We start from the raw sequence: 22,564 nt of genomic DNA, 5'->3' as shown, positions 1-22,564 counted from the left end.
CGCGTTACGCCTTGTAGAAGCAGTGAGCTGCAACTACATGGTGGGGCCGGAAAATCTCGACCACTCCTGGGTGGGGGTGCAGAAGATGGTGCCGTTTCTGGTGCCGTAACCGAACGCTTCCCTTCTTTGTAAAATCCGGCGGGCCGTAATAATACAACCGGAGCAGGGCTTTTCAGTCAAAAGAAAAAAAATCCAGCCGTTCACTTACAAACGAACGGTCGAATCCAATCTAAAAGTTCGCATCCGGGGGGCTTTTGAAGCCCTTCCGGGCCTTCTGTTCGCTCTCCGACCCTTCCATCTCCATTCCTTCACTCTCTCTTCTGGCTCGAAGGGTTGATCCTTACGGATGGCCAAGGGGAAGAGAGAGAGGAGGATACTCGCGTTCACGGGTGCCGCGGCGCTCGTGGCCGTCGGCCTAAATCTCCTCATCTCAGCCATCAAGGCGCAGAAATCGAGGAAGAAGATAGGTGCTCTATTCTTCCCTTTCTTGAAATCTATCCCATCATCCTTTCTCATATTTATACATCTCTTTCCGTTTGTTTCTTGGAGAATGCGTGCATTTTTTATTTTCAGTTTTGCAAGGTTTGATTGATGTTAGATTCCCTGCTTATGTATGGGATTTTGGAGTATTATAAGTTTACTTGTGGGTTTTTCTAAGAACTTCAAGATGGCATTATGTTTTTGTTTCAAGATTTCATTTTTGTGCGTTTTACAATAATTAGGGCTGCTGGTTTTGGGTTCTACGATGATGGGTTTACAGTTGGTGAGAATGCTAACGATAAGGCACAAGAATTGTATGGAGAACCTAATGTCCAAAGCAGAACAAGTCAAAAGTCTTTGCAACAAATTGCAGGTTTTGAATCATGAAAGAATTCTAAAAATGATGCTGATTTGAAGAGCTCAGAACTCAAAAAAGAAAATCCTAGGTTTGAAATAATTTCAAGATTTAAAACCTTTGAAGCAACATACAAACTTTAGACTGAATCGAAATTTGAAAGACGAAGAAATCGTAAACTTTAAAAACTGATTGGTGTTTTATATAGTTTTAAAACTGTTTCAGTCAAAAAGACAAAGTAAGGGGTTGTCTCAGGGCAGGGAGCACACACGGTATCCTTTCCGGCGCTTTCCATCAAAAAAGGGCACTCCTCTCGTACTAGCTTCCGTCTTCTTATCTCTACTTCTGTCTCTTACCCAATTCTTCCATTTACATTTCTACTTGAACCAGAGGCGGGACCTATTTCATTTTGGGGGTTATCAAATGATACATAGTGCAATATGGTCAGAACGGGGTATGTATTATGTATATAATTACAGTAAGAAAAATATATATATCCCGCAAACAAAGGAAACAGGGGAGTCCAATCAACAAATCTTTTTCCTCTCCTTTTCTATCCAATTGGTCTTCTACTTCATCAACTACTCCCATGGGAAGAGGTATGACCATTACTACCTGTAAATTTTTTTTTAAGCAAGGACATACAGCTCAACATTGTTCATTTAGATTGAATCCTGCTTTTACCGGTCCCTAATCTGCCTCTTAAAGCCAATATTAGCACGGATCGTACGGAAATGTAACTCACTATTCAAACAACTATTCAGAGTGCCTAGAGCTCCTTGTAAGGCTTGTTGAAAAACTCGGCGCAGGCAGCCCTCTACCATCCATCCCATTGCATTCCTCTCGTAGAGTACTGTACCATAAGCATTGCTTCTTGCTTTGCTATGAGAGTGAAAGCTGCTCAGAAAGGTCTGTTTAGTGAGAGGCTATGCCTGTGAGGTTCCTCATTGGCCTTGGTGCAGGTCACCTCCTTCTAAGGAACCCAGACTAGTCCTACCTCTGCTTCTAACTTAAGGAAGTAGCTAGCCGCTGTTGCTATGCCGTGTTTGACGATTGTTGCTAGAATGAATAGCCAAATCAAGGGAATGAATAAAAGTTTTTTCCGGGTATAAAAGAGTTTTCAGTTCTGATTTATACTACGTACGAGGCATAAATTTTTGTTACCACGAGATGTATTGGCTGCTGCGGATCATTTGATCGGAATGAAATTTGGAATGGGTACACTTGACGATATGAATCACTTGAAAAATAAACGTATTCGTTCTGTAGCAGACCTGTTACAGGATCAATTCAGATTGGCTCTTGTTCGTTTAGAAAATGCGGTTCGAGGAACTATATGTCGAATAGTCAATGTTCAAACACTTTCTGCTTCTGCGGAACTGAATGATAGGTAGTTTTCTTTCTTTAAAAAGTGAGTCGGCTCAGCCTAACTGAAATAACAACACGAGATCCCAATCTTCTTACCAACCACAATTCTCTCAATAGTGGAAGTATATTTTCGAGTGGAACGTGCCCAACAGCCCTTCCTATCTGATATAAAAGGATCCCATGATCCTGAACCGATCTTACCTGGGATCGCAAATCCCAAGTTTGTCTATGAAGAGCTGATCTAATTGTATTTTTTTCTGCGCTATTTGTTTACACCCATTAGTTTGTAAGGGTTTCAATGCAGACTTTGATCCTAATCCATCAGTGCCGTAGATAAATGGGTCATTAGAAGGATTTACTCGGTAAAGCAGTCTCTCAGACGGGAACGAAGGGACTAAAAAATTTGTAATAAGTAATCTTTATCTTTACTATTAGGTTTAGAATTGGCCATTCAAAAGAAAACATTCCTTCAAGAACACAAGACATAATTCAAGACATGGAAAGATTACTTTAGAGGGAAATTATAGCTTTTGTAAAAGATGATTTTGTTTAGGAAAAGAGAGGTGCTCTATCCTTTCCTTTCTTGAAATCTATACCATCATCCTTTCTATATTTATACATCTTTTTCCGTTTGTTTCTTGGAGAATGCGTGCATTTTTATTTTCAGTTTTGCAAGGTTTCATTGATGTTAGAATCCCTGCTTATGTATGGGATTTTGGAGTATCATAAGTTTACTTGTGGGTTTTTCCAAGAACTTCAAGATGGCATTATGTTTTTGTTTCAAGATTTCATTTTTGTGCGTTTTACAATAATTAGGACTGCTGATTTTGGGTTCTATGATGATGGGTTTACAGTTGGTGAGAATGTTAACGAGGTAAGGCACAAGACTTGTATGGAGAACCTAAATTCCAAAGCAGAACAAGTCAAAAGTCTTTGCAACAAATTGCAGGTTTTGAATCATGAAAGAATTTTAAAACTGATGCCGATTTGAAGAGCTCAGAACTCAAAAAAGAAAATCCTAGGTTTGAAATAATTTCAAGATTTAAAACCTTTGAAGCAACATATGAACTCTAGACCGAATCAAAATTTGAAAGACGAAGAAATCCTAAACTTTAAAAACTGATTGGTGTTTTATATAATTTTAGAACGACTATTTGGTATAGAATTGGCTATTCAAAAGAAAACATTCCTTCAAGAACACAAGACATAATTCAAGACATGGAAAGATTACTTAAGAGGGAAATCATAGCTTTTGTAAAAGATGATTTAGTTTAGGAATACAAAACAATGCACACTCATATGAAACAGAAACATCAACCAGTTTAAATCCAAAGTTACATAGAACGTTTTATTTACAATTTTGAAATTGCTGGTTTTGAAAACTATCGTGTTTTCATATTTCAGTTTATCTCAAAACCTAATTTTTAAGGTTTAAAAAACACCATGTTTTAAATTCTAAGACAAGGAGGATAGTCACTTACCTTATGAGGCCAATAGAATCCTCAAGACCCTGTCCAAGTTCCTCCTTCTCCCTCTTCTTCCTCTTCTCACTCTCCTTCCTTTTCTGTCCTCTCTCTTAGCTTGTCCCCCTGCCTCTATTTATTTTTATTACTATTTCCATTTGTTTAAGATATTACATATAAATAAGGAAGTACTACCCATTCAAGTTCAACAAAAATTCCTTCAGGAGTAGAAGTTGGTTGCTCAGTTTTAGTTCAAACTTCAAATTTTTAGCATCGGGTCAAGATTTCAACTTTAGAATACTAAGCTATTTCTTAAAATCCAAAAGTCAGGTATATAAGTCTTATAGATTAGTCCTTAAGGTATATTATAGGGCTGAAAATGGATTGGATACTAGTATGTCCATATCCATAATTGTTTTATTTGACAAATACAAATATGGATACGGATGTTAGTCGGATGCAAAAATTTATATCCATATTTATTTTAAATGGATACGGATACAGGTCGGATAGTTGTCTATCCATATCCATTTCCATTTGTCTTTGACGGTTGTGGATACGGATGCGGATATTAGTCAGATGCTCAAATTTCTATCTATATCCGGATAGTTTCGGATACGAAAACCGATTCAAACGGATATTATCCGATCTACTTTCACCCTAGTATATCACATATTTCAGTACCGTTCAGCACTTAGTACATTGATAGAAGGTTTATATTTCAATTTTACACACATCCATATATCTATATATATGTGTCTAAGTTCAAGAGGGCTATTACACTCGAGGCCTCTTGTCATGAACTTTGGTGAGTAATAGGGCTTGCACAAGGTTATGCCCATGAATCACGAGTTATGGACCACAATATTATCATATTACTGCATTATCAAATCAAATCAACTTATTTCCCTGTTAGATACTTTTAATCAAAAAAATTGGGTTAGTTAAATAAGCTTTGTAGAACTAAAGGTGGGGAGACACCATTTGCCAATTTTGCTTAAGAGAACATGATTTTCAAGGGAAGCCCTCATATGAAATATCACATCAAAAACACAAATGTGTACTATAGTCTATAAGATCCATAGTTCTATAGTCTTACTAATTCTGAGATAGATGCTGGTCAATTTTGATGCCTTTTCTCTGCAAATTTCACTTTTGAACTAGTCTGTAATAATCTGTGAAGCACACCTTCTTGCTCATCACTGTACTTCCTGTATATGAAGAAGATAAATGATTTATCAACTTATTTATTGTGCATGACAATATATTGGAATAGTGACCACCAGATGATGGATTGTTATGTCATATCTGACATTATTAATTGATTATGTGGTAAAGTGAAATGAAGAAAATTGGGTTTGCAATGGCTGAATTTTTTGTGCTGCTCTAGTTCAATATTCAGTGTTTTAACCTGCAGTGTGGGAGAGTCCAGTTTATTCTTTATAAAAGATGCTCTAAGTCAACCTATGCTATGTGATATTAATTTAATATTTTTAGTGTCAGTTTTAATACTTGTTTGACATTTGAAAATTTTGGGCTGATATGGTTCTTCTGGTTATATAAATCATAATGATTCCTTTTGTTTTGTATTATGGCAGATGTTCTGGGATCAAGGGTCCGAGTCAATCTTTCTGCATCTGAAATTCACAGATTAAGTGACCAAATCATTTCTAAATCAAAAGAAATTCATGATTTAGTTGCTTCAGTTCCCCTTGAGAAAGTATGTGCTTGGTTTAAATATTTTTTTCATGCTGGTAATCATATGCAATGTAGTGACCTTTCCAGAATTTTGAAATCCATTCTTCATAAGTCATTATTCCTTTTTGTGAGTTTGTTTTAATCATGTGGAGAAATTAATTGTTCATCTTTTTGTATTTTAAATTCCTTCCATGTTGCTGCAATATATTTTATCCTATGCCTTTACTTATGACAAGGTTTTTTTTTTCACTTGATGTACTATTTTGAACTGTAATTATCTATTAGAGTGCATTCTAGATGGCCTTTTTGTGATAAGTGGTATTCTTGAGCCATATCTGATGCGTAAGCCCAAGCTTGAAATATGAACCCTATGGAATGGGCTCTCTTCATGTGCATATTTGACAGGCTAGACTCCAGCGGGGTCAACTTAGGACTTGAAAATTATTTAAACCATGTGGTTTGGCTGTCTAAATTCTGGCTCCATTCATTCCTATGAAGGTTGATTACCAGAATCACTTTAGAGTTCTCCTTGGTGAAGTTTATGCATAATCAGCTAAAAGTTTCTTTTCCATATGTTAATAATTTCATGCCTTGATGTTGATTTGTACATGTATAATCTTTAATGATATGTATGCAAACATGATAACTTGCATCCAAACAAATCGTTGACCATCAGATTGGGGAATGAGTGGGCTGCTTGGAGACTAGTTTCCAATTCCATGCCCAGTCTACCTTTGAAAACATTGTTGATAATTATGCATGCAAAATAAGCTTCTAATGATACTTTTTATTTTCTAAACAATATCTCGTGCAGGTTACATATGCAAATGTTATCTCACCTTTGGCAGAACTAGAAACTTACCTATTTCCTTTGGTGCAATCCTGTGTGTTTCCAAGAATGGTGTCTACTTCAAGTGATGTTCGCAAAGCCAGTACTGAAGCTGAGAAGCGATTAGATTTACACTTTCTGATGTGCAGGTCCAGTATTTTACCCTCTTCTTTTTTACCTATCTGCATGAATTAATTCTTAGTATGCCTCAGCTTGTCAGTCATGCTTTAAGGGATTGGGCCCTCCTATGCTGCCTCACATGTTTCTAGACATTATACTAGAGTAGCTACATGTTTTGTCATTCATCATTTTTGTGTAGGCCAACCCGTTATGTCTTACTATTTCCCTCTGTATGCAATGTCATTTTTCCTAGAGACTGACTGCCCATTATTTTTCTACAATCTTTGTGATCTAACTTGGGCTTAGGTTGTGTCACTCTCACATGATTGCAGTAAACATTGTATGATATATGAACTTTTGCTTTATGTTTACTTATTCTGTTATGGATTTGGAATAATAAGTTCTGTATTAAAAAAATGCTAATAGTAAATTTCTTGTCATGCAATCTATATGCCTTGTTGTATTTATAACTCTTTACTGTTATTTTTGATATACATGTTTTTTTCTTAAATAAAGGTTTGGAACAATATAACAAAGAAGGCCTCTGAGTTGTCTGGATGAAACAAAATAAAAATCATAATAAATAACTCATTACATATTCATGCATCTAAAATTGTGTTCTAAATTTCTAAACTAAATATGTTGGCTTTCCTTGCCAGAAAAGTAAGAATTCTATTCTTTAGAAACTTCTGCTAGTCAGGAGCTCAGTTTTCTGAATTTGTTTTGGTTGCACCTATGGTATAGATCTTTATTGTTTCATGCAAGGTGACCAGAAAGCGTGAGGATGTATATCATGCTGTCAAGGCATTTGCTGATAGAGGGGAATGGCTAGGCTCTGAAGCAAAAAGATACATTCAATGCTTGGTATAGAATTTCTGACAAATCCTTATGATACTTTTGCTAGCTAAATACAATGCTGTATACTTACCTGTCATATTTAAAGGATGGATCACTTAATTTTATCTTTTAAGAGATGGGATATCTATCCAATTTATCTTTTTACCAAGTCATTTTATGAACTGTCAGTATTTTTTTGTTTTGATTAATTTGCCTACAATAGCTTTTGCAAGGAAAACAAGAACATATATAACAAATTCCTATGTAGATGTGACAAGTATAGTTGATTGTTGTTGTGATTGTGAATCTTCTTATGGTATCTTGTCAAAGTTCACTATCATTGCTGAGCGCAATATGAAACAACTGTTTCATTTTTTATGTATCCTCTTTTTAATTTGATTTGTAATTGTCTATGATCTTCCTGTATAATTTGAATCTTTGGATATACATTGGCAGAATAATAATAAATTTCTTTCTTTATATGAATATTAATATTATACAATTAAAGTAAGTACCCGTCATTTAAAATAAGGTTGCTTGCTCTGTAAGGGTGTTAGATGTCAAGAAGCTGTTTGTATATGAAGGGAGGAAAATGGAATTGGATATGTTTACTTAGATTTGCTTCTTTTTTCCCGGTTATATAAATGTAAACTAGTAATACTTAAGAGCGAAAATTTTTAATTGATTTACAGAAACCATAGACGAACTTGATTTTTTGGCATAATCTTTACTATAGATGTATAATTCTCTTAGGTCCCATCTGCATATGATATGTTCATACTCCAGAACATTGGTTGTTGCAGTTGTGTCCTGGTATAAAATGTTTTTGGTATGTTGATCCTCTGGAACAATGAGTTTCACTGGTGTTTCTGAGTCCAGGCTGAAGCATCTCACCTAGTTGTCTTGGAGGATACCATCATGTTTAACAAAATTAACATTGTCTCGGTGCAAAAGTTCTATAACATTTCAACATGAAACCCATTCTTTCAAAATAATTTAAAAGGTTTCACCATTGACCTTTTATTCAACTTCTGCGATTCATCTATTTATAAATGTTTTTTTTTTTACTTCAACTAACCAAGTGTTGAAGTCTTATTTGTATCCACCTCAGACCCATTATTGCGTACTGCGCCCTGCCATGAGCTGGTAGAGCAGGGGCCTGTACACATTAGTATTGGGCGAAATTGGCCTGTATGACACCGTATCGAATAGTATCAAGACATACTGACCACATACGTTTGGTATATTTTTTTAAATTTTTTCTAGTTTGTACTGAGGTGTGCCACCAGTCGAGGATTATACCTTACAGGGCAACAACGGATTAACTATCTGTATGGTCAACAATGAATGTGCAATTCCCTATGTAGACGCTAGTGTACATATCAGGTTATATGCAAGGAGAATGTATGTTTCAATCATTCCCATAACCATACTAACTACTAATTCTAGTCAAATCCATATTATAAGTGTCTATATCTATCTGGATCCAAAATACCAATATCCAAGAATTCTTTTCTAAATTATCCTCTCAATGTTTGAGTGAAATTTATAGTACTAGTATTTGCAGATCTGACTGATTTTTGCTGTCCTCAGTCCATTGTTTCAGATGATAATTCTGTTGACCAACCTGTGTTTCCCATCTAGAAAACTACCTCCTTTCCAAGGGAATATTTTGTTGGACCTTTTGATTTAAATTTGTTCTCCAAGAAAGCTGGGGGAGAGTCAAAGCTGTTTCCTTGTTCTAGCCCCAGCTGCTGGCTTAGATGTTCAAGAACTGGCTGGAGGGGAAGACCTTACCATGGAAAGATATGTACCTATATAGGCCCTTTCCGGGACAGCAAGAAATTCACCAGGCACAGGTGGAAAATACACCCCTTATTGCTAATTGAATTATAAGCAGGAAAACCCCAAACTTGCCTACTTGACTGTCTTGCTAACCATGTCGCCTTGAGGCTTCTTTGAATTGAATAAAGTGAAAGAAGGTTTCTATATCCCGAAGGCCGATGACACTTGAGGGCTTAGACCACAGGAACTCATCTTTTTTTAGCTTAAAGATAGGCCTTCTCGCTCGAGCCTTTTTTGGTGCATCTAAGACTGATAATCAGAGTGATGGGAAAGAATGGCACAGTCATTCTGATTCTCGCTTTCTTTCCCGCACGGGGATTCGTCCGATAGATCTGACCGCTAGCCTTCCTTTTTGATTCAGAGGAATTTCTCTCTTCGTCTTGATGCCTGCTATCTTCCTAAACAGGAGAGAAAAGAAAGAAAGCCCCAACCTCTTCCTTCCTATACTCAGAGTCATCTTCAAAGGTATCCCAACACCGGCCCCATCTCTTAATCAATCCGCTACGCACCTTAAGCGCTAGAAGGAATCCGGAAGGAGGTGAATCCCTTAGAAGTTTCGATCTTCCCCCAGCCTTGCTATCGAGAGTGAAACTTTATCCAACTCTTGAATACCATTAGTGGAAAGCAGCAACGAGAGCAGCAGGTAATTGATTAAGGAAGCAAGAACTATTAGGCAACGAGGGGCGTAGCGCTTATCGTTTCAAAGGCGATTTCTCTTTCGAGATGCGAAGAAGAGTAAGGGTAAGGCAAGCAAGGAACTGATTGACCTACATATGCACATTCCTATTGGGATAACTTCATATGAATATGCCTCTACAATCTGGAAAGACTAATGCGTCAATAAGTGAGAGCGGCTCAGAAGGGGTTGAGAACGTGATGAATTCTAGTGACAACAATATTATCCACATACATGCCGAGTTTAGTTGTATTCTTTCTATTTGGATCTAAGAGTATAATCATTTTGCCATCCAGCTAGTCTTTTTAGCTTTTTAAAATGGGCCTGATTAGACTGTCTTTATACGCAAGTTGCCTATGCTGATTTATAGTCCTTTATATCATTCCTTGAAAATTGGTGAATGGCCAGATAGATGCCATCTTATGATTGCTACAATGTGGAAATGCATGTTTTTCACAAATATTTGATTAAAGCATGTGGCACATTAGTCTTTAGAGTTAACACCAAGGCATGCCAAATTGTGCCAAATCGGACCGGTCGGGGACCGGCATGATTCCGACTATATATTCAATGCGCTCCTCCCTTGGCTCATAAACATTAAGAGTAAGCGAGAGAGCACCCCTCTGGCTCGAAAAAGAGCGCGAGTGGGCGCCTCCTGCTTGCGAGCATTGCGCCCCCCTCCCGATGGTCCGCCCTCCCACCGATGGTAGGTCCCTCCCTCTTCCTACCCCCTCGCTCCCTCCCTTTTTCTTTCTCTCGCTTGTGTGTGCTTGGGTTAGGGTTGGCTGAGGCGGCCCTCTACCTTCCTCCCTCTCTTCCTCCCTCTCCCCCTTCCTTTCCCTCTCTATGAAAAAGGGAACGAACTAGTCTCTACATTTTTTTTTAATTTTTGAATTTTGAATTGAAGTTGGCAAACCATATATCAACTTCAGTTCAAAATTTGAAAATAAAAAAAAGTCCAAAACGGACCGGAACGATACAATATAGATCCGTACTGTACCGTCGGCTGACCAGTATGGGTTCCAGTACCGATTTGGCGGACCTTGGTTAATACCTAAATCTATTATCCCCTAGTTGTCTATATAGTTGCATGGAGAAATCTGTTGCTTTTAAAAGAATGAAAAGTAATGATTTGTATTATGTCATACATGCTATAACTTGGGGTGGTTGTTAGGAAATTGGTGGTTTCATGCACTACTTGCTTATGGTTGGGGTTATTAGTGGGCAGGATATGGACATAGCAAGTTGTAGAAATAAGCTCTAGTCCAGTCCTATAACAGTGTGTAAATGGGCATTGTGCCATAGAGTAGTTACTTGGGCGTATATGCATATTTTCATGTAATTGTATATGATGTGTTTATATGTGCATTTCTGTGTATATGTTTGTTTGTATGTATCTGTGCATGTGCATATATATTTAAAGTTAGTAAAAGCTACCACATCTTTGTATTTCGTCTTGAAATGTTGGTTTATTCCCGCTTCTTGAAATTATCCTAAGCTCATGCTTGATTAAATTTGATTTTCAATCTTGCATTTGGAGGTAGGAAAAATGCTCAACTTAAGGTTCAATCCATTAATTTAGATTTTTTTGGTTTTTTGACTGAAGCATAAAGAATATGGTTTTTCTTACATAGAAGTAATTATTTATGTTAAGGGAATATAGATGCATGGTTTTTCAACAAATTTATACCTTCTTGGTTCAAACAAAGCTAGATTTAGTTGATTTAGCACTTGAAATGTCAGTCTTCATATATCATGACAGCTAACTTCTTGGCCACTATGGTATACCCATGTTAGCTGCATTTTGCAACTATCTATTGCAACACCCCCAACATAGGTCGTGCTTGCCTTAATGGACATCAATTCCTATGGCTGATGCTATCATGAGGCCCGAACCGAGTTGAACCGTCCTGTGCCATCCATTTTTGACTTTTATCACCCAGTCGGTATTGTGGTTTGGAATGAGAAAAAAATGTTGATAACATGGTATGAGATGCATACTATTTCATACCAACCATACGATACCAAATCAGTATTGTACTGGTACAGTTTGCAGTACCGGTTTTCTGGAACTTGGGTACCGACATTTAAAACATTGCTTCTAGTAGCTAGTTTATCAATGCTCCTCAGCTTGTTAACTATATAACTTTTCTAGATTCTTTGCTACCTCCATTGCTCCGTCACTTTGCTTCACTTATCACACTTTTCAGTAGCTGCATGCCATCATTGATGTGTAGGGGGACTATTAACTTGTCTACGCTTTTCTTATAGTGTCCAATATCTTCTAGGATAGAGAAACATTTAATATTCCAGAGCTTTTTGTCGTGATTTAAGGATTGGAGTGTGAGTCATACTTTTGGTAGCTTAAAAGTCAGGCTGTCCTTTAAGAGCATTTCGCTGGACTTCTTTATTTATTTTGTGTGCTATTGCCACTCATTACCAGCATTTGACCTAACAAAGGTTGTTCAGTTGTTGGCTATTAATATTTGTTCTTTTGCATTTTTGAGTTCATAACTAGTATATGTTCATTGATGTAACTCAACAGTGTTCTTTAGCTCTAAGAATTCATTGTAGATACAAGGACAGAAATCATTCTTGATAATCAAATGATATATGCTGGCATCTTTTTCTATTTTCGGTTATCTGATGTCAGCAATAGGCTCATATTTATAATTTTCATACTGATTCTACGTTGTCCAGTGACAGGTTAGAGAATTTGAACGGAATGGTGTTAACCTGACTATGAGCAAGAGGAAGGAAATGGAGAAATTAAGATCACAAATAGATGAACTAAGTTTGCGGTATATTCAAAACCTAAATGGTGATAATAGTTTCATTCCCTTTAGTGAGCCAGAGCTAGCTGGGATGCCTCCCCAGTTCATCGAGGTTAGCTTTCAGACATTCTATCATCTTGTGGAGTTCATTTTGCTATTCATTCCATATCTATTAGCTTCACATTTGTTTTCCTTGTGCATCATTCATAATCAGATTGTTCTGCCAAACTTTCTCTTTATACTGGTAATAGAATATGTGTTTTGGGTTACATGGATTGGATGGAAGTAATTAAAAAAACAGTTGCATGGCATAACATGCTTGTTGCTTCAAAAGCATATATCAATTGTAAGTATGTTTCTTTGAAGTGTATAATTGTATGCTTCTTTAGCAAATATGATACAGTTAATACTAGTATAGGTGTGTTGCATGATGTGGTGATTTAAGATGACCAGAAAAGTATTGTATGCATCTATGCACATTGGCTAAGTATTAATTTGTTTGTCATGTATATTTGTCTACATAGTTGTATCCTTGAAGGCTTATGCATGGATAAAATTTCAGTCCATCTAGGGGGTGTTCTTGAATTGATCCATCAACCGAAGAATTTGGATTATTTCAATCTGTTCTAACAATCCAATGTTTCAATAACATGGCAACTCAGGTTGGTTTTGTTAAGCACTAAAGATCGGTTGTCCACTCTCATAGCCTGGTTTGCTGGACCTCATGGGAGAGAATAAGGGTGAGTTTGGTGATTGGGGTTCTTGCGAGATCCCTAAGCCCAAAGATCTCAACCTCTCACGATTGTCCTGGTGGTCATTGGGTGTTGAAGAAAGGTGGGTGGAAGAGTTGGAAAATTGGGAGATGGAGTTGGAGTAAAAGGCATGCTACATCTTATTAGGTTGTGGTCATGGAAAAATGTTGAGGAACAAAGATCATGAAAACTGAATGGATGGTGTTTTCTCGTTCCAACTTTAGGGACAGTAAAGGGAGAGTATTTCAGGGGGCTCTTATCATTTGGCAATGGCAAGTTGGCCATGAGGCTGGTGGGGATGGTTGGGCGATCCATGTGGATGCTGGGAAAGGTTTGTTTAAGAGATAAGGTTAGGTTTTCCTTGTTCCAAGGATGGGGACAATGAAATATATATTGCCCCTTAGAGAGTGCTCTTATCATTTGTCCATAGTGGATTCATTGATGGGCAGTGGATTGTTGGTGGTTCAGTGGGTGTACCTTCTCACCGTTGCTAGCTGGAATTTTCCATTTAGGATGGTGCACCTGCTTCTGGATCTCATTGGACGCTCGTCCCCACACTGGCTTTCTAAGTGTTTTTTTACCAATTTTCTTAAGAGACCCGCATCCTCGTACCCGCGCCCACGCGCTTTTGGTAACTAAGAGCAGGAAGCTTTCATTTAGGGTGGTGCACCGAAACATGGACAGGACTTGCTTCCTAAGTGTTTTAATACTATTTTTTCAAGAACCCTGGTTCCACATATCAGCACCTAACTTGCCTCCTGGTTCCACATACCAGCACGTAACATGCCTCTAGTAATTAAGTTCTCACCATGAAAAAGGCTTGATCCGCCTTGATGGTTTGGGAAGAACTCATTGGAGGATTTCTTAGTAGCTAGTTCTTTCCTTTATTACATAGGATAGCACCCACCGCTTTACCTTAATCTAAAGGAGATATTTGTAATAATTTAGAATTTTAGATTATATATAAACGTATCATTATATGATGCATGTATTACTTGGACTGGGTCGTTTTTGAATTTGATTGATTCTCATTTAGAATTACAATTTACCCTATCTAAGGCACTTCACTATATGAGAGATTGTCAAACTATAACCTTACCTTTCTAGATCTATGAAGGTCTAGCAACTAATTTAAGTAGGAATTTAGAGATAGAACTAAACTAGAGACACTTTCCATGAGATTGGAAGGAAAAGGAGTGATACTCCATTATTGCTTTCCTATTAAAACCTCTAAAGGAAAAACTAGGGGGGCAAGATGCTATGCTATGAATAGAAGCTAACTGCTATGCAAAAAAGACACTAAAGACTAATAAAAACCTATCTACATAAAGAGGAGAAACTTCCTTGAGATGCCAAATCCCATGGCTGTAGTTTTCTTCGTCTTGTTGACACCTTGTTCTTTGCTAGGCATCCAAATCAAAGAACTTTTAAATTTTATTCACCTTTGTCGGGTGATCCTTCACTTCTCTTGCACTTATTGCCCTAAGCTACTACTTTGGAATGCAATTGTTTGATGTCTTGGAGTTGGGGATGAAGGAGTATTTATAAGAGGTTCTTAGGGGTTCTTTATGCTTGAATACTTGATGTTGGACTAAAGAAAGAAAATTCATGAAAAATAGAGGATTGACTTATTTAGATAAGATTTGTCTAAAAGTACGCTGGACAATAGGCCAAATGCTGTACAAATATTCGATACTAACATATTCTGGTCCCTTCCTTTTTGCGTTATGGCATTGCCATTCCCTTTGGCAGCCCTGAACTTAATTTGAAAGCCATAGTTCAACCCAGACGAAGGAGGCTCACTACTTCAATTGAGATAATAGAAAATTATTTCGTTTTTTAGTTTTAGTTGGAACCTTAAGTGGTTCTCAAAAAAAAAAAAGTAGTGACATAGTAGTCCTCTTCATGTCGCATTATTCAATTTTTTTTTGTCTTGGGATGTAATAGAAATGTTCTAAAATATTCTAGATATCCAATACCTATTATTAATAACCAAACCGAAGTATTCTTACTTCTCCGTTGTTCTAGAATGACCCTCACAAAATGCGGATACTAATTTGTCAAGAATCAATTAGATTGAAGCTATAATATCATTATTGGCTGGAATCGAAATATCTGCGAGGTCTGGGTCACAATTTGTATTTGATTAAACAAATTGTCAGAATCTCCAAAATGGCACATTCTTGAAGAGCCGAATATTCTTCTTGCTAATCAATGATGATGAAATATGGAGATATGTATGAAATATAGATTTTATATGTATCTAGTTCTGCCATTTCTTTGGTTCTTGCTTGTGATAGGCGATGAAAACTCATCAAGTAAAGATCTTGGAGAAGTGTGAATCAATGGGTTTTAATAATTCATGAAAGATATTGCCATATTCACACATTTCAATTATATGCAAAATCTATGAACCTTTTTTTATCAATAAGATAGACCCTTGTTGTGAGTTGTTTTATGCCATAAATAAACAAGGACACTCAAAAAATCTGTTGGGCAAGCGGATTCACATCTCTTACAACCTACACGGTCCTTGGTTCTTGGTGTAGAAACAATTTGCTTAGCTTTGCATCTGTCCCAAGGTATCATTTCCAATACATTTGTGGGGCAGGTTTATACACATTGAGTGCAACTTATACTTGTATCATAAATTTGTACTAATTGTGACATTGGATCTAAAATACTTGGCCTCTAGGTCCTGAAACAAGGTTAGAATTCTAGCTCTTCGGAGGTGGTATCTCACTGATGGCTCGAGCCCTACTGGAAGGAGACCTTTGGGGTACTTGTTGATAATTTAGGTCCGGTATATACTCGCACAAGATCTCCTATTCATAAATTTGGATGCTTGGATCTCTCGAGTGAATAGAAAGTTAGATCTACATCGGACCTCACCTGAATCACCCCATCTATCTTCCCAAGGATTAGTTTGGTTTCAAAACTCACTCTTTTTTATGAAGAGTATTAAAGGATCAGAAAAAAATTGGTCCGGATCTACTGAGGGAATCGTTTGGAAGATCCAAAACTAAAAATGTTAGATACCTGTGACTCGATTGGTGAAAGTTTTCCTTTGGAAGATCCAAAACTAAAAATGTTAGATATCTATGACTCGACTCATGAAAGTTTCCCTTTGGAAGATCCAAAACTAAAAATGTTAGATATTTGTGACTCGATTAGTGAAAGTTTCCCTCTACAAAAATTATGTGCCCCCCCCCCCCCAAAATATATATATATATATATATTTTTATTGTGAATGAACGAGATATGGAATGCTGCCAAGATATCAATATCTTTGGTTTCGTAGTTTGGAGTATGATAAGTCAACTTGTAATCTTTAACACCAGCTTTAAGTTCGATACTTTAGTCTTTGTTTGTGATTCTCATTTCATAAAATTGATTGGATTCATTCTCGATAGTTATCTCCAGGTTTCCAGTTAAAAATAACATCGATGAAGACATTTTGGGTGATAGCGACATTACTGTTTAGTATGGGGAGTCAATAATTAGGACTTGAAAAGGGCTTTGCCCTTCATGTGCTAGAGTCCTTGGGACTCTTTCCCATACCATTTGGACGGCAAAGGTCTTTCGACCCAAATAACAAAATGCAAATTTTCCTTTTTTACCCAAAAAATACAAAATGCAACTTGACTATGGGAATACATAAATGATATGTCATTTTAAGGAGTCATACATTGGAATTAAGGTGTATGACATAAGTTGACACTTGTTAAGTCTTTAGTAGAATGTCAAAAGTCGAGGTGTCTACAACTGTCAACATGCTGATGTTTCACGCTTCTGCTAGTAACAAAATTCTTTCTGCCCTTTGTATGGATCACTGTGGCTTGTAATTAGAGCTCATGATTCTCTATCGTCATCTTTTATATTAATTATACTGGTATTAGTAGTCATGAGAGAAACAGTAATTGAGTTGGTGCTTAAGACCCTTTCTTTTTGAGGGAAAGGTAGGGAGCGTCACCTAGCAGAATTACCAAGATTCAATACTTGGAAACAAATTTCCAAGGTTAGATTGAGGTGACATACTCTATTGATTTGTGTACTGTTCTATAGCTATAAGATACTATTGTTGGTATACCTCTTGGTAACATATTATACTGAATCTACTAACTTGGTACTATATCTCACCTTTACTGTGGTGGCACCAGTAGTGTGAATAGTACCCTACTGGTCCATACTGGTATTGGTACTTAAGACTTTAAACCTTGCTCCCAAACCTCATTAGCGCTTCTGTTAGGTCCAACTAGTTTTCCTCTTTTCAGATTTTTACTTCTTATCTTAGAAACTCTAATTCTACATGTATACTTGACATTTCTATCCTTAATAGAAACAATAAGGCATCCTAAATTATTTACATGGCTTTCATTGAATAGGTTATCAAACTAACTCCTCCATCTTTCTTTGATCTTGTTCTCCTTGACCAAATCTTTTTGGTTTTCATCTTTGATGCAATCAACCTGAGTCAAGTCTTTAATTTTTCTCTCTTAGTCTCACAATCTTATAGATATCTTTTTTGCCATGCTTCATTTTGAGCTTGCGATATAACTCTTCATACTTTTTGAATCTAACCTCTCGTATCCCTTTCTTAACTTCCTTCTTTGCCATCTTATAGCTTTCATATACTTGTCTATTCCTATATTTAGTTTGTCTTCTATTGTACTCTCTTTTAGCCTTAATCCCCAACCGAGCTTTCTCATTTCATCACGAAGTTTCCTTACTGAATGACCCTTTTCCTTTTGGTTCTCCTAATATCTCTGTAGCCACTTTCTTGATATTATTAGCTCTCTCTTCCCACCTAGTATTGATTTCCTCATCTAAATCCCATTTTCTTTCCTTCAACATTCTATCGTTAGAAGCTATTTGTTTCTCTCCTTGCAAATTCCACTACCTAGTCCCAATTCCTTTTTTTTATTCATTCTCTTTCATTTCATAATACACACAACAAAAACTACCACTCTATGTTGGCTAGTTAAACTATCACTTGGTATAACTGTGCAATCTATTTGACTAATATTATACCCACTTGTAAAAGTTAGCAAATGATGAGAACCTTTCTTTTTAAAGCAAGTGTTATTTAATTCTAGGTCATTTGCTATTGCAAACTCCAATATAGTCTTTTCTTCCTTATTTCTATCCCCAAAATCATAACGTCCATGCACCCTTTCAAAACCTACATTATATTTTCTCATATACCTATTCATATGCTTTTCCTTAAATATTTCTTCTCTACTAAAAATGTCTTGAAGTCTATCTATGTCCACCCAAAAGCATTGGTTTGTAGCATCATCCGATCCTACTTAAAGGAGCATAACCACGATGATATTAATAGACTCTTGTCCCAACACTAATTTTATCAAGATTATTCTATCTCCTACTCTCTTAATATCTAAACTCTTATTTGCAAAATTTCTACTGTATTTTTATTCCTATCTTTCCTAGTATGAACCCATCTTATTAGCTTCCTTTGCATTTTCTGTGATTCACTTAGTCTCTTGGAGGCAACCTATGTAAATTCTCCTCCTAATTATTGTATTTATTAGTTCCATCAAATCCCCTGTCAACTATCCTATATTTCAAGTTACTAATCGTATCATACTTTCTTGGACTAACTTCTTTACCTACATCTATCCATTAAAGTGTTCATACTTTTGCCTACTTCCTATTACATTTGGGCGCTAAGATGGCATGTCGCTCTTGAGGAATGCCCTAGTTAATCCTTGCTCACTTTCTACTTTACCCGGCATTCAATGTAGTGTGTCGCTAGTAGGGGACGCCCCAATGGTTTTCTTAGTTGGATTCATATTCATAGGATATGACCATGGTTCACCGTACCGATATATATTGCCCCGTACCAAAAGTACCGACACTTTACCAGCATGGTACTGGTACTAAGACGGCGAATCTTTAGTATGACTGTAGTTATATGCTGGCCGTCAACCTACTATAATTCTCCTTTATCTGGTTTTGAGAATGGCTATGTACAGAACATAGGCGAAGTTTCTTAATTTTATAGCTCTTATGTTTCTTAGTTTGATATTGCTGTATCATATTTCATTGTTTGTTATAAGAAGTATAAATCAATGTCTAGAACTGCAGTCTGCAGCAGATCAGGAAATAGGCTGTTAGATATATTATATATTCATATATCTTCTGTTTTTTGAACCTTCTGCCAATTGTTGCAAATGAACATACTTATTCTTATAGTGTCAACTTAATCTTCTATTTATTCTTCATTTTCATTTTTCATGCATGTATTGTCTATCATTTGATAAAGTTATCTTTCTTTATATTTTCTATCATTTATTTATTATTTTCTTATTCAGAGTCTAGAAAAAACTGATAGCGCAAAACTGAAGGTTTTCTTGAAAAGTTATCATGTTACTCCAATACTTGAGCACTGTAAGGTAACATTTTAAGTTTAAGTGCTGTTCCTTTTGGTATCTCACAGTGTTCTCCGTTTTAGATCTGCAATTTTTGACTAGATATGTTACTTTGGATTACATAATTATAAGATCATGTGATGCCATTGATTGATCTTATTATGGCCTACAAAGTAAGTGCATTATCATTTTCCTAGATTGTTGTTCTGGTTACTTGCTGCAGTGTCCAGAAATCACATATTGACTCCTTTTCTAATAGCATACCTCCTTGGCTTTATGGTTATTTCCTGGTTAACTTTCCACGTAAGCAATCAAAACCAAAATGCCATAGTTTTGCTAGAAGCAGTCCAAAATAGGGGCCATTTTCGGAGTTTTCACCCAAACTAGCTTATAACCCAACTTAAGTGTATGTTTGAATTCTGTATGCTAATCTTTTGCAATTGCTTTGATTCTTTAAATGACACGAATAATTTTCTCTGTATTAAACTGGGCTTGTTATTTGAGCAGACTGTAAAAGCATTGCAATGTTAGATTATAGAGAGATTTAGAGGAAAGCAAGCCTTTTGACATAAAGTCTGTCTGTGCTATAACTCATATCTCATTAGTGTTTAAATTACTTTGTTAGATTGCTCTATTTGTTTGATATTTATTTTGATAATAAATTGATGATTTCAACATGATAATAAATGTTTTGGTGCCCCCCCCCCCCCCCCCCCCCCCCCCCCCTAAAAAAAAAAAAAAAGAGGTTTCTTTTCTGATTTTTTTATTATTTTTAAACTCAAGCTGCTTAAATGAATGTTGAATCATTGAAGCTGCTGAGACTGAAATTCGTTTGCTGCAGTTGAAATCAAAATTGGAGCCAAGTTTTCAAAGCTTGGATTGTAGAGTGATGGCCTGGCCTATTACTGTGTGAGACTTGGCCTAGCTGTTTTTACATGACTTTTTCAAAGCTTATATATGTTTATGGTGTCCATAATAGTCAGGGAGAATCTGGTTGAGATAATTCATTCAGAAAGTAACAGAAAAAATTGCTAGATTATTCGATTTATCCCGTGAAGTTGTCCCGCTAAAATTTGTTGGTAGTCTATCTTAACCTTCTGTAGTTGGTGCATAACCTTGTATTCAAGGACTCAGGTGCTGGTCTGTATGGCTCCATTCAGTATGGATATCAGGCATGGTAGAACCATTTGTAACTTTGTATCGTGCTTATTGATTTGTACCACCAGTGCCAATTTAGAGTAACCTACTCTTTTTTTAGGTTTGGAAGAATATTTAATAACAGGTCCCTTAGCATGTGACCTACACAACATGATGAGAACTCATTAGCTGAATAAAATGTCCTGTAGAAGTGCTGTAATTTGCAAAGTATATTATCTCTTACAAATGTATTATACGTGCTCTTTTTTTATCATCAAGTATTTCTCTCTCCTTTTTTTTCTTTTTCTACTTTCCTTAATTGTGTGATTTCTCATTTTTTTAAACTAATGCAAATACTGGAATGCTTTGCTTGCTATTTAGAATACTCAGATCATGATTGATGAGGCATTTGGTACCTCATAAATTGAAAGCCTGTTGATTTTTGTTGAATACTATGTTTAACATGTATTATATACATACATACATAGCTTTTGTTTGTGCCATTTAGAATACTCAGTCATGGTTGATGAGGCATTTGGTACCTCATAAATTGAAGGCCTGCTGTTTGTTAAATACTCTGTTTAACATGTATTATATCTATACATACATACATGCATGTATGTATGTATAGATATAATACATGTTAAACAGAGTATTTAACAAGTGCTAAATATATATAAAGTCCTTCCTTCTTCAATTATTTACTCAAAGTAAATCTTACTGCTGAACTACTAGAATCTAAGTAGCAAGTGTTGGAATGAATCAACTATTCTCATTGACGAATGTAGCATCGTGTATATAATTTCTTTGAGAAGAAGATGAGCAAGGACCATTGGAATTCAGTGAGATCATGAATTGTGGTTAAGGTGGGTCACTGGTATGAGTGGTGTTATTATGAAGGTGATGAAAGTTTCAATCTGCTTCTATAGTATCCTTTCTTGGTGTTGAGATTTTGTTTTCCATTTTCTTTAAAATTTCAGAGAAAAGATAGGCGTACATTCTGGGCATAACCTCATTTTATGTTGGTCAAATTTCTGGAGATGTTTGGAATGGAGTTGGTGACAACTTTTCTTAGTGTAGATACAAAAAACTCTGTGATTTAGTTTTGTCTTAGCTTTTGATTGTGGAAATCATTATAACCATGAGAAAGTACTTAGGCTTTTTCATGATTGTTAACATGGAATATCACAAGTTTTGAGTAAGCAGCACATTTGGGCTTCTTAGTTTTTCTCCTTCCCTTAAACCTTCTATTTTCTCAACCAAAACAATAACATTTTGCTAAGAGAGGGCATAATTTCTTTTAGACCAAGCTTGAAGAGTATGGTTGTAGGGTTGCATGACTAGTATAGATTAGACAGATTGGTGGGCAGGGTGGCAGTTGCTCCCATCATGGGTATTTTAATCTTATGAGATCTTGTTGTCTTGAAATTTGTATCAATTTCTTGGTCTACTACTTGAACTTTGTGATTTAAATTAAAGCTTTTCATACTAGGTTTCTTTTCAATAGTCTATTGGATGTAGGATACAAGTGAGGAGTTCATATTTTTAAGGTGCCCAAAGATAACTGGCAAGTAGTGACCTTCTATTTGTGTACTTGGAGTTATGATGCAAGGATTTCTGAACCATTCAGGGTCTGTTTGGGTAATCTAGTAGGATTGGGCTGAATTGTCTTCTGGATTCATGGATTGAACTGCCTATTTGAGCATGGATCATATAAACCCAACACCTCCCAGCTCGAATCCTGTGGGAAGAGAAAAAGGATCTCCTTGGGTCTTTTTTTTTCTTCTTTCAGACCAACAGCCCCACAGGCTGGGATTTAGGTTGGGACGTGAACAGGC

The 22,564-nt window shown here is 36.3% G+C and overlaps 1 protein-coding gene across 2 annotated transcripts in view; it reads left to right on the top strand.

The window, feature by feature from the left end:
* The first annotated feature begins 255 nt into the window (after positions 1-255).
* Positions 256-22,564, top strand: part of LOC103713620 (probable thimet oligopeptidase) — a 46,883-nt gene continuing 24,574 nt past the window's right edge. The window contains exons 1-6 of one of the 2 annotated variants that reach the window (XR_005512587.1): positions 256-467; positions 5,265-5,386; positions 6,179-6,342; positions 7,087-7,177; positions 12,378-12,557; positions 19,533-19,613. Coding sequence is in view for 1 of the 2 variants with exons in the window: in XM_039128349.1 (XP_038984277.1) it covers positions 347-467; positions 5,265-5,386; positions 6,179-6,342; positions 7,087-7,177; positions 12,378-12,557; positions 19,533-19,613 (759 nt within the window). In the remaining variant the exon portion in view is untranslated. The remainder of the gene's footprint in view (positions 468-5,264; positions 5,387-6,178; positions 6,343-7,086; positions 7,178-12,377; positions 12,558-19,532; positions 19,614-22,564) is intronic. The other variant, XM_039128349.1, reaches the window with a different exon arrangement.

The sequence above is a fragment of the Phoenix dactylifera genome, chromosome 7 (assembly GCF_009389715.1).
Source record: "Phoenix dactylifera cultivar Barhee BC4 chromosome 7, palm_55x_up_171113_PBpolish2nd_filt_p, whole genome shotgun sequence".
In the NCBI taxonomy this organism is placed as follows: Eukaryota; Viridiplantae; Streptophyta; class Magnoliopsida; order Arecales; family Arecaceae; genus Phoenix; species Phoenix dactylifera.
Note: the sequence above shows the minus strand (reverse complement) of the source record. Positions and strands in the feature narration are given on the sequence as shown.